This window comes from Schistocerca nitens, chromosome 5, assembly GCF_023898315.1.
Source record: "Schistocerca nitens isolate TAMUIC-IGC-003100 chromosome 5, iqSchNite1.1, whole genome shotgun sequence".
NCBI lineage: Eukaryota > Metazoa > Arthropoda > Insecta > Orthoptera > Acrididae > Schistocerca > Schistocerca nitens.
Genome location: NC_064618.1, coordinates 241880089 through 241892820, shown reverse-complemented (window position 1 = coordinate 241892820; position 12732 = coordinate 241880089). Strand labels below are relative to the sequence as shown.

General features: G+C 43.9%; 1 protein-coding gene across 1 annotated transcript in view; it reads left to right on the top strand.

The window, feature by feature from the left end:
* Positions 1-12732, top strand: part of LOC126259746 (synaptic vesicle glycoprotein 2C-like) — a 158864-nt gene that overhangs the window by 53273 nt on the left and 92859 nt on the right. The window contains exon 4 of the mRNA XM_049956736.1: positions 4299-4461. Within this exon, the coding sequence (XP_049812693.1) occupies positions 4299-4461 (163 nt within the window). The remainder of the gene's footprint in view (positions 1-4298; positions 4462-12732) is intronic.

Here is a 12732-nt window from a genome sequence, read left to right as displayed (position 1 = left end):
CTCATACACATTTTTGTTTTAAATTATTGCACCTTACATAGCACTAACAGTTGCGTTCATCATGTTTGAAAATTATGACCTCTTTATGTACGCGTTCAGTCTGTATGTCGTAATAATTTCCCTTCTGCTCTGAGCAACATCTCCTGTATAGTGCCACAAATGTCGTTATCAATTTGTTGTTTCATTTCACTGAGTGTACATACAGACATTCCTCTTTTTTTCAGTCACCTACTGACAGGTTTGATTCAATCTACCACGAATTCCTTTCTGGTACCGACATCTTCATTTCAGAATAACACCTGCATCCTACGTCTCTGTCTTTCACACAGTTTTCACCCTCTAGCACCACTGAAGTTAGTACTTCATGTGTTAACTCATATACTATCATCGTGTCCTTTCTTCTATTCAGTGTTATTCTTATACTTCTTCGTCGATTCTTCGGACAACTGTTTCGTCCATTATTAGTAGAAGGATGGATACACCCCGTATCAACGTTCAATAACAGATGTTCGGATACTTTTTGTGGTGTCACCGCCAGACACCACACTTGCTAGGTGGTAGCTTAAATCGGCCGCGGTCCATTAGTACATGTCGGACCCGCGTGTCGCCACTGTCAGGATCGCAGATCGAGCGCCACCACACGGCAGGTCTCGAGAGACGTACTGGCACTCGCCCAGTTGTACGACGACGTTGCTAGCGATTACACTGACGAAGCCTTTCTCTCATTTGCCGAGAGACAGTTAGAATAGCCTTCAGCTAAGTTAATGGCTACGACCTAGCAAGGCGCCATTAACCATTTGTAACATTGCATGTATCTCCAGAGAGTCTCACTTGTATCATCCAGAATGCTGTATACCAAAGGACAATATAAAAGTTAAGTGTTCTAGTAGCTACGTTCTTTTCTTTATCACATTCATCACGTATCCTGTTCCAGACTTAACGCCAGACGGCGTGAGTTGACGCGTGCCCTTTCGGCTACTTCACTGTGGACTGGCTGCCTTAACAGTCCACTACACTTTTCATCCCATAGCGTAGACTTCTCTTGATCTGTAATACACAAGGAAAAAAAAATCATGAGACGCAAAATCAAATGATTCATAAATGAATAGTCTCATGGCGACATCATTTCTCAGACTTCTGCCTGCGTCAAGTGGTTTTATGCCCTCAGGCCTTCAGCAGAATAGTCTTCGGACATTTTCAGTTAGTAACCGACTGCTGTGTTGCTGCCGTAAAAAAAAAAAAAAAAAAAAAATGCGTTGGGAACTGACATAAAAGGTTAACGGTTTCGGGGTTAACGCAATTAAAAATTTGTAGAGATCAAAGCATCTAACAACACCATCACTAGAAACGACTGTTTTTATTGTAGCGTTGAACCCAGTCTTCTTGAGGTTAAAGCGGCCGCGGCAGAAACAAAACACCGTCCAAACAGTCCTTGAAGGCCCAACGGTATCAACGCGCACCCGTGTCATCTTCAGGGCTTAGACGTCATCAGATGCGGATACAGAGGGACATGTGGTCAGCACGCCACTCTCCCTGCCGTTGTCAGTTATCGTGACCGGTGCCGCTACTTCCTAACAGAGTAGCTCCTCAGTTGGCCTCATAAAGGCTGAGTGCATCCCACTTGCCAACAGCATTCGGCACACTCGGACGGTGAGCCATCCACGTGCTAGCCAAGCCCGACAGCCCTTAACTTCGGTGATCTGACGAGAACGCGAGAGGAATATATTACCTTCTCGGCTGTTGGACTGAGCTGACGTCACAGCTGGTACCAAGGCTATATAAGGTCTACTCCAGCAATAACATGGGCCTTAGTACACAAAGCCCTTAACCGACTGAAACTGCTGTCTGGGGTATACATCATTCTATCATTACTGGCTCAGTTCGCATATTTGCGCCTGTGGTGCTTTTGCCCTGGCTGTCTATTGTTTGGACTACATACATAACGCCTCGACTCACATGCGAAATTTCTCTCCCTGCAACAATGCTCACAAAAAGTCAGTTAATACTACGTTTAATGGTCTCACAGATTAACGTGAGTTATATGTTTGTACAATATTGAAAATTGACTGTTTTAAAATGCACATTTTGTCCCATGTTTGTGGCTCACATCAAGGCTGCACAATCATTTCCCTACAATCATACAACTTAGTCCTTCCGAATTCCAGTGATTCCTACTTGGTCATACCGTCTTTTACCGGGACAGCATAACAGACCAAAATAATATTAATCACATTGAAAAAATAATTGGGAGCTGATAACATTACGTAATTTAGACTGTTAAACAAAATATTGTTATATTATCAACTATGTTGAATGTAAAAGGAAATTACAAAATGTAGTTTAAGTAAATCTGCACTACTGGTCATTAAAATTGCTGCAGTACGAAGATGACGTGCTTCAGACGCGAAATTTAATCGACAGGAAGAAGATGCTGTTATATGCAAATGATTAGCTTCTCAGGGAATTCACACAAGGTTGGCGCCGGTGACGACACCTAAAACGTGCTGACATTCTCATACACAAACAGCAATTGACCGGCGTTGCCTGGTAAAACGTTGTTGCGATGCCTCGTGTAAGGAGGAGAAATGCGTACCATCACGTTTCCAACTTTGATAAAGATCGAATTGTAGCCTATCGCGATTGCGGTTTATCGTATCGCGACATTGCTGCTCGCGTTGGTCGAGATCCAATGACTGTTAGCAGAATATGGAATCGGTGGGTTCAGGAGGGTAATACGAAACGCCGTGCTGGATCCCAACGGCCTCGTATCACTAGCAGTCGAGATGACAGGCATCTTATCCGCATGGCTGTAATGGATCGTGCAGCCACGTCTCGATCCGTGAGTCAACAGATGGGGACGTTTGCCTGACAACGCACAGTTCGACGACGTTTGCAGCAACATGGACTATCAGCTCGGCGACCATGGCTACGGTTACCCTTGACGCTGCATCACAGACAAGAGCGCCTGCGATGGTGTACTCAACGACGAACATGGGTGCACGAATGACAAAACGTCCTTTTGTCGGATGAATCCAGGTTCTGTTTAGAGCATCATGATGGTCGCATCCGTGTTTGGCGACATCACGGTGAACGCACATTGGAAGCGTGTATTCGTCATCGCCATACTGGCGTATCACCCGGCGTGATGGTATGGGGTGCCATTGGTTACACTTCTCGGTCACCTCTTGTTCGCATTGACACCACTTTCAACAGTGGACGTTACATTTCAGATGTGTTAAGACCTGTGGCTCTACCCTTCTTTCGATCCCTGGGAAACCCTACATTTCCGCAGAATAATGCACGACCGCACGTTGCAGGTCCAGTACAGGCCTTTCTGGATACAGAAAATGTTCGACTGCTGCTCTGGCCAGCACATTCTTCAGATCTCTCACCAATTGAAAACGGCTGGTCAATGGTGGTCGAGCAACTGGCTCGTCACAATACTCCAGTCACCACTCTTGATGAACTGTGGTATCGTGTTGAAGCTGCATGAGCAGCTGTAGCTGTACACGCCATCCAAGCTCTGTTTCACACAATGCCCAGGCGTATCAAGACCGTTATTACGGCCAGAGGTGGTTGTTCTGGGTACTGTTTTATCAGGATCTGTGCACTCAAATTGCGTAAAAATGTAAACATATGTCAGTCCTAGTATAATATATTCGTCCAATGCATACCCGTTTATCATCGGGATTTCTTCTTGTTGTAGCAGTTGTAATGGCCAGTAGTGTATATATTTCCGAAGTTACTTCAGATATGACACTGAGGCTCGTGATACAGTTACCTATGTTTATTTTGGAAGGTTCTATAAAATTTCACCTCACGGTCTGTGCTAATTACCAGGCTGGTTCGTAATTTAGTCGATCCGCAAAGCATTCGCGTGAGACCAGGCCTACGACAGCCAGCCAGCACAGAACGACAGATGGTACGCTTCCCACTGTGGGAACGCGATCGGCAGTACATCACACCCAGAGCTTCCTAAGCCGCAACGCATATCGCTAAGCCACAACACCGTCTTCTCTACGACAACAACGGGCTACGTCATTTCGTTCTGACGCCTGGAACAGCGTGCTACGGTTCTTTAATCCGTAGATTTCATTGTTTGACATGCCATATACCCGCCAATACACAGAAAAGTAATTACGTAACTTGTTTTCCAAGTTGATAATTAAAACTTTGACTACCCTCGTGTAACTACTTGACGTGACTGGAAGCCCGAAAAAATTTTATTCACATCCAGCGTCATTTGAATACGTGGGTGAGACAGTGGTTAAAATGACTGTTTATGTTTTCTGTTGCAGGCATGATCACTAGTGCGTTCATGTGGGGCGGTCTCTCAGACACGCTGGGCCGTCAGCGCCTGCTCAGGATCAGCCTGATAGTGGACGGCCTGCTGGCGCTCGCCTCGGCATTCGCTGTCCAGCTGTGGGCCATGTTCCTGCTACGGTATCTAGTCGGCTTCACGTAAGTGCCCCACAACGTCATTACCTCTGGCTGCAGCTCAGCATCAAGTCAGCTACATCTACATCTACATCCATACTCCGCAAGCCACCTGACGTTGTTTGGCGGAGGGTACCTTGAGTATCTCTATCGGTTCTCCCTTCTATTCCAGTCTCGTATTGTTCGTGGAAAGAAGAATTGTCGGTATGCCTCTGTGTGGGCTCTAATCTCTTTGATTTTATCCTCATGGTCTCTTCGCGAGATATACGTAGGAGGGAGCAATATACTGCTTGACTCCTCGGTGAAGGTATGTTCTCGAAACTTCAACAAAAGCCCGTACCGAGCTACTGAGCGTCTCTCCTGCAGAGTCTTCCACTGGAGTTTATCTATCACCTCCATAATGCTTTCACGATTATTAAATGACCCTCTAACGAAGCGCGCTGCTCTCCGTTGGATCTTCTCTATCTCTTCTATCAACCCTATCTGCTACGGATCCCACACTGCTGAGCAGTATTCAAGCAGTGGGCGAACAAGCGTACTGTAACCTACTTCCTTCGTTTTCGGATTGCATTTCCTTAGGATTCTTCCAATGAATCTCAGTCTGGCATCTGCTTTACCGACGATCAGCTTTATATAATCATTCCATTTTAAATCACTCCTAATGCGTATTCCCAGATAATTTATGGAATTAACTGCTTCCAGTTGCTGATCTGCTACATTGTAGCTAAATGATAAAGGATCTTTCTTTTTATGTATTCGCAGCACATTACACTTGTCTACATTGATATTCAATTCCCATTCCCTGCACCATGCGCCAATTCGTTGCATATCCTCCTGCATTTCAGTACAATTTTCCATTGTTACAGCCTCTCGATGTGCTACAGCATCATCCACAAAAAGTCTCAGTGAAATTTCGATGTTATCCACAAGGTCATTTATATACACTGTGAATAGCAACGGTCCTACGACACTCCCCTGCTGCACACCTGAAATCACTCTTACTTCGGAAGACTTTTCCCCATTGAAAATGACATGCTGAGTTCTGTTATCTAGGAACTCTTCAATCCAACCACACAATTGGTCTGATAGTCCATATGCTCTTACTTTGTTTGTAAAACGACTGTGGGGAACTGCATCGAACGCCTTGCGGAAGTCAAGAAACACGGCATCTACCTGTGAACCCGTGTCCATGGCCCTCTGAGTCTCGTGGACGAATAGCGCGAGCTGGGTTTCTCACGATCGTCTTTTTCGAAACCCATGCTGATTCCTGCAGAGTAGATTTCTAGTCTCCAGTAAAGTCATTATACTGGAACATAATGCGTGTTCCAAAATTCTACAACTGATAGACGTTAGAGATATATGTTGAAATACTGCCGAAATACGAATGTGGAGTTTTTTTCCCCTACTTCCATTATATTCGTGTTTCTGTTGATCGAATGTGCCATGACATACTCACTTGTTCCTTCTGTAAGGAAGCCAGCACGGAAAATGCAGTTTTACAGTTCGCTATCCTGCTATTATTTGTTCAAGAGGTCCTAACCGCATCCTCAGCGGAGCGAGGTGCAGGGAACGGAGGAATAAGTTCCGACCAGTCCAATACATAGACAACTGCGTGGAGTGGTGGGGAATGGAAGTAGGGAAAGTAAGTTGCGCTTTCCTGATGCGGTGTACTGCAGCCCTTTTTCTGTTTCCCCTTTTTTGTCTAATAGGTGAAAGTTTGATTTTACTTTTTACACATTGATGTCATTGAAGGGGTTTACTTTTATTTAATATTGTCCCGGCTAAGTATCAGTTTGATTACTTTTAAAACCCATTGTTAAACGTGGGTCACTACACGTATAGTCTTCCCAACTCGGAGAGAAAAAATCTTTAGTAGCTTTACTACCAATGTTTACAGACGACGATACTTTAACCTTTCGTTCAATTGTTTTAGTTAAGAATCGTTAGTTTGTTCTCGGCATAGATCACATAACCTTAACGTTTATTAATCTAAGTTAAATTAATGTTCAAGACTTGTATTATGTTTCAAATTAACAACGTCAGTTTATTGACAAGAATTATTAATAAATAGGTTCACTCATACGACCTCATTCAAAGAAGTTCTTTAATTAGATGTCTAAGCAGGATACCCGCTAGCATCAGAGATGATAAATAATCTCCTGTCACTTTCGGTAAATAAGTTATTTCTATTTAATATCCGCAAACTGTCATTAACTATGATCACTAGTCGCGTGAAGTTAAAGTTTCCCACTATCACAATTCAAAGTTCAAAGACGGTTAAAATTCTCAATTCAGCAAAGCGTTTGAATATTAACACGAATTGAAATTAAAGCCAAAGAGATTACTACTCACCTTCCCGTTTATCTAATCTGATAAAAGTCCAAATTAAAGTCTTGAATTGACAATCCTCAAAAATAATCTCGTCACGATCTATTCTAGACGTTTAATAAAGTCCCAATTGGTGTTCTCTAGAGCTGTACGTCCTAAATAACTTCCGAACTAGAACAGACTAGAGACTAGAGTATCGTAATTACAAAGTATGGCTATTTATACTTTAATAAAGTTTCTAAAATTTATAATTAAATTTTCCTTTTCTCTTCTTTTGCTTTCTATACCAGATATTTCTCCCTATTTGTTTTTTATTTCATTTTCGTAATTACTACTTGTGGAGGATTGGTTCAAATGGCTCTGAGCACTATGGGACTCAACTTCTGAGGTCATTAGTCCCCTAGAACTAACAACTAGTTAAACCTAACTAACGTAAGGACATCACACACGTCCATGCCCGAGGCAGGATTCGAACCTGCGACCGTAGCTGTCTCGCGGTTCCAGACTGCAGCGCCTTGTGGAGGGACTTGGGTCATTTTGTAAATTGATATTTTAAGGTAACCCGTGGTCTAGGGATAGCGTCTTTGATTGATAATCAAAACGTCTTCGGTCCCGGGTTCGATCCCCGCCACTGCCTAAATTTTGATAAATAATCAGCATTGGTGGCCGAAGACTTCCAGCATATGAAGTCAGCCGCATTCTGCCAACGGCCTTGTCAAAGAGGACGGAGGAGCGGATAGAGGTTCAGGGCACTCTCTTGTCCTAGGGGTGGGAAAATGCCCCTAAAGGCGGAAGAATCAGCAATAATCAACGACATGAGGATGCAGAAGGCAATGGAAACCACTGCATTAAAGACACGTAACGTGTATCCACAGGACATGTGGCCTGTAATTGAAGATGCATCAGGATGATCTCTCCATTGGCAAAAGATTCCGGAATAGTCCCCCATTCGGATCTCGGGAGGGGACTGCCAAGGGGGAGGTTACCATGAGAAAAAGATTGAATAATCAACGAAAGGATAACGTTCTACGAGTTGGTGCGTGGAATGTCAGAAGCTTGAACGTGGTAGGGAAACTAGAAAATCTGAAAAGGGAAATGCAAACGCTCAATCTAGATATAGTAGGGGTCAGTGAAGTGAAGTGGAAGGAAGACAAGGATTTCTGGTCAGATGAATATCGGGTAATATCAACAGCAGCAGAAAATGGTATAATAGGTGTAGTATTCGTTATGAATAGGAAGGTAGGGCAGAGGGTGTGTTACTGTGAACAGTTCAGTGACCGGGTTGTTCTAATCAGAATCGACAGCAGACCAACACCGACAACGATAGTTCAGGTATACATGCCGACGTCGCAAGCTGAAGATGAACAGATAGAGAAAGTGTATGGGGATATCGAAAGGGTAATGCAGTATGTAAAGGGGGACGAAAATCTAATAGTCATGGGCGACTGGAATGCAGTTGTAGGGGAAGGAGTAAAAGAAAAGGTTACAGGCGAATATGGGCTTGGGACAAGGAATGATAGAGGAGAAAGACTAATTGAGTTCTGCAACAAGTTTCAGCTAGTAATAGCGAATACCCTGTTCAAGAATCACAAGAGGAGGAGGTATACTTGGAAAAGGCCGGGAGATACGGGAAGATTTCAATTAGATTACATCGTAGTCAGACAGAGATTCCGAAATCAGATACTGGACTGTAAGGCGTACCCAGGAGCAGATATAGACTCAGATCACAATATAGTAGTGATGAAGAGTAGGCTGAAGTTCAAGACATTAGTCAGGAAGAATCAATACGCAAAGAAGTGGGATACGGAAGTACTAAGGAATGACGAGATACGTTTGAAGTTCTCTAACGCTATAGATACAGCAATAAGGAATAGCGCAGTAGGCAGTACAGTTGAAGAGGAATGGACATCTCTAAAAAGGGCCATCACAGAAGTTGGGAAGGGAAACATAGGTACAAAGAAGGTAGCTGCGAAGAAACCATGGGTAACAGAAGAACTACTTCAGTTGATTGATGAAAGGAGGAAGTACAAACATGTTCCGGGAAAATCAGGAATATAGAAATACAAGTCGCTGAGGAATGAAATAAATAGGAAGTGCAGGGAAGCTAAGACGAAATGGCTGCAGGAAAAATTTGAAGGCATCGAAAAAGATATGATTGTCGGAAGGACAGACTCAGCATACAGGAAAAGTCAAAACAACCTTTGGTGACATTAAAAGCAACGGTTGTAACATTAAGAGTGCAACGGGAATTCCACTGTTAAATGCAGAGGAGAGAGCAGATAGGTGGAAAGAATACATTGAAAGCCTCTATGAGGGTGAAGATTTGTCTGATGTGATAGAAGAAGAAACAGGATTCGATTTACAAGAGATAGGGGATCCAGTATTAGAATCGGAATTTAAAAGAGCTTTGGAGGACTTACGGTCAAATAAGGCAGAAGGGATAGATAACATTCCATCAGAATTTCTGAAATCATTGGGGGAAGTGGCAACAAAACGACTATTCACGTTGGTGTGTAGAATATATGAGTCTGGCGACATACCATCTGACTTTCGGAAAAGCATCATCCACACAATTCCGAAGACGGCAAGAGCTGACAAGTGCGAGAATTGTCGCACAATCAGCTTAACAGCTCATGCATCGAAGCTGCTTACAAGAATAATATACAGAAGAATGGAAAAGAAAGTTGAAAATGCGCTAGGTGACGATCAGTTTGGCTTTAGGAAAAGTAAAGGGACGAGAGATGCAATTCTGACGTTACGGCTAATAATGGAAGCAAGGCTAAAGAAAAATCAAGACACTTTCATAGGATTTGTCGACCTGGAAAAAGCGTTCGACAATATAAAATGGTGCAAGCTGTTCGAGATTCTGAAAAAAGTAGGGGTAAGCTATAGGGAGAGACGGGTCATATACAATATGTACAACAACCAAGAGGGAATAATAAGAGTGGACGATCCAGAACGCTCGTATTAGGAAGGGTGTAAGACAAGGCTGTAGCCTTTCGCCCCTACTCTTCAATCTGTACATCGAGGAAGCAATGATGGAAATAAAAGAAAGGTTCAGGAGTGGAATTAAAATACAAGGTGAAAGGATATCAATGATACGATTCGCTGATGACATTGCTGTCCTGAGTGAAAGTGAAGAAGAATTAAATGATCTGCTGAACGGAATGAACAGTCTAATGAGTACACAGTATGGTTTGAGAGTATATCGGAGAAAGACGAAGGTAATGAGAAGTAGTAGAAATGAGAACAGCGAGAAACTTAACATCAGGATTGATGGTCACGAAGTCAATGAAGTTAAGGAATTCTGCTACCTAGGCAGTAAAATAACCAATGACGGACGGAGTAAGGAGGACATCAAAGGCAGACTCGCTATGGCAAAAAAGGCATTTCTGGCCAAGAGAAGTCTACTAATATCAAATACCGGCCTTAATTTGAGGAAGAAATTTCTGAGGATGTACGTCTGGAGTACAGCATTGTATGGTAGTGAAACATGGACTGTGGGAAAACCGGAACAGAAGAGAATCGAAGCATTTGAGATTTGGTGCTATAGACGAATGTTGAAAATTAGGTGGACTGATAAGGTAAGGAATGAGGAGGTTCTACGCAGAATCGGAGAGGAAAGGAATATGTGGAAAACACTGATAAGGAGAAGGGACAGGATGATAGGACATCTGCTAAGACATGAGGGAATGACTTCCATGGTACTAGAGGGAGCTGTAGAGGGCAAAAACTGTAGAGGAAGACAGAGATTGGAATACGTCAAGCAAATAATTGAGGACGTAGGTTGCAACTGCTACTCTGAGATGAAGAGGTTAGCACAGGAAAGGAATTCGTGGCGGGCCGCATCAAACCAGTCAGTAGACTGATGACCAAAAAAAATATTTTTTTAAGGACATGGGAGCTAATTTGGGAGCTATTTTTGTTTTTTCAACACCGAGAGGTGTTACAAGTGCTGGTTCGACTAACTGCTTCGGCATAGCACGGAACTACATCACTTCGTAACAACTACCATGCACACGAGTAGTGTATTTAGATTTCCAGTATTGGCAGTGGTTGGATAGGAAACATACGTTAACCGAAGCCGAGCGACTTATACAGAAAAGAAATCCACTACTGTGCAGCTACACTATTGATGACTAACCGTTGGTAACAGAATCTATTGTAAACTATCTATCCAGAGCGTCATTGAGTGGGATGACCACATAAAACAAATAGTGGGAAAAGGAGAAGCTTGTTAGACTGATTCTTGAGTATTTTTCATCTCTCCAGATTCCCTACCAGGTAGGATTCATAGAAGAGTTGATCCCACGGAGAGCTGCGCGTTCCGTCGAGGGATCGTTTAGCCGGCGCGAGTGCGTCATGCATTTGCTCAACAAACTCCATTGGCAAACGCTACAAACGAGACGTTGTGCGTCACGGAGAGGTTTGCTATTGATATTTCGAGAGAACACTTTCCGGGAAGAGTCGGACAACATATTACTTCCCCCCACATAAGTCTCGCTTAATGACCAAGAAGAGAAAATTCGAGAAATTAGAGCCAATACAGAGGCTTACCGACATTCTTCTCACGCACTATTCGCTAATGGAATTGGGTTGGAGGGTTCAGTTTGTGGAGCAAAATGTACTCTTCCTCGCACATCACTAGGTGGCTTACGGAGTATGATGTAGGTGCAGATGTAGACACCAACTTCAGCCCATCAGAGAACCTTCGGTGAACACGTGAATAAATAGTACATACCCGGCACGATACTGCAGTGCCTGTGTGGTTCATAAGTACGAGGCAATGTTCCTTGGGACACACGTGCACATCCGAGGGAGTAGGCACTGCGGCGACTACAGCCGTTAGGAAATACGTGAAATGTGTTCGCATTTGCGAGTTTGGGTAACGATCAGCTTTATAATGGAATGACGACCGTGAAAATTTGTGCCGGAGCGGGACTCCAACCCGGATTTCCCGCTTATCGCGAAGCGGTCGCCACACCATTAGACTATCCGAATACTCGCCACAGACAGACCCAAACTCCCAAATATCGTCTGTCACCCACGTGTCTAGACCTGCACTCGTACATCAGTTATGTATATTCTCATATAGAAGAGACGTTTTACACTACCGGCCATTAAAATTACTACACCAAGAAGAAATGCAGATGATAAACGGGTATTCATTGGACAAATATATTATACTAGAACAAACACGTGATTACATTTTCACGCAAATTGGGTGCATAGATCCTGAGAAATCAGTACCCAGAACAACCACCTCTGGCCGTAATAACGGCCTTGATACGCCTGGGCATTGAGTCAAACAGAGCTTGGTTGGCGTGTACAGGTACACCTGCCCATGCGGCTTCAACACGATACCACAGTTCATCAAGAGTAGTGACTGGCGTGTTGTGACGAGCCAGTTGCTCTGCCACCATTGACCAGACGTTTTCAATTGGTGAGAGATCTGGAGAATGTGCTGACCAGGGCAGTGGTCGAACATTTTCTGTATCCAGAAAGGTCCGTACAGGACCTGCAACATACGGTCGTGCATTATCCTGCTGAAATGTAGGGTTTCGCAGGGATCGAATGAGGGGTAGAGCCACGGGTCGTAACACATCTGAAATGTAACGTCCACTGTTGAAAGTGGTGTCAATGCGAACAAGAGGTGACCGAGAAGTGTAACCAATGGCACCCCATACCATCACGCCGGGTGATACGCTAGTATGGCGATGACGAATACACGCTTCTAACGTGCGTTCACCGCTATGTCGCCAAACACGGATGCGACCATCATGATGCTGTGAACAGAACCTGGATTCATCCGAAAAAATGACGTTTTGTCATTCGTGCACACAGGTTCGTCGTTGAGTACACCATCGCAGGCGCTCCTGTCTGTAATGCTGCGTCAAGGGTAAACGCAGCTATGGTCTCCGAGCTGATAGTCCATGCTGCTTCAAACGTCGTCGAACTGTTCGTGCA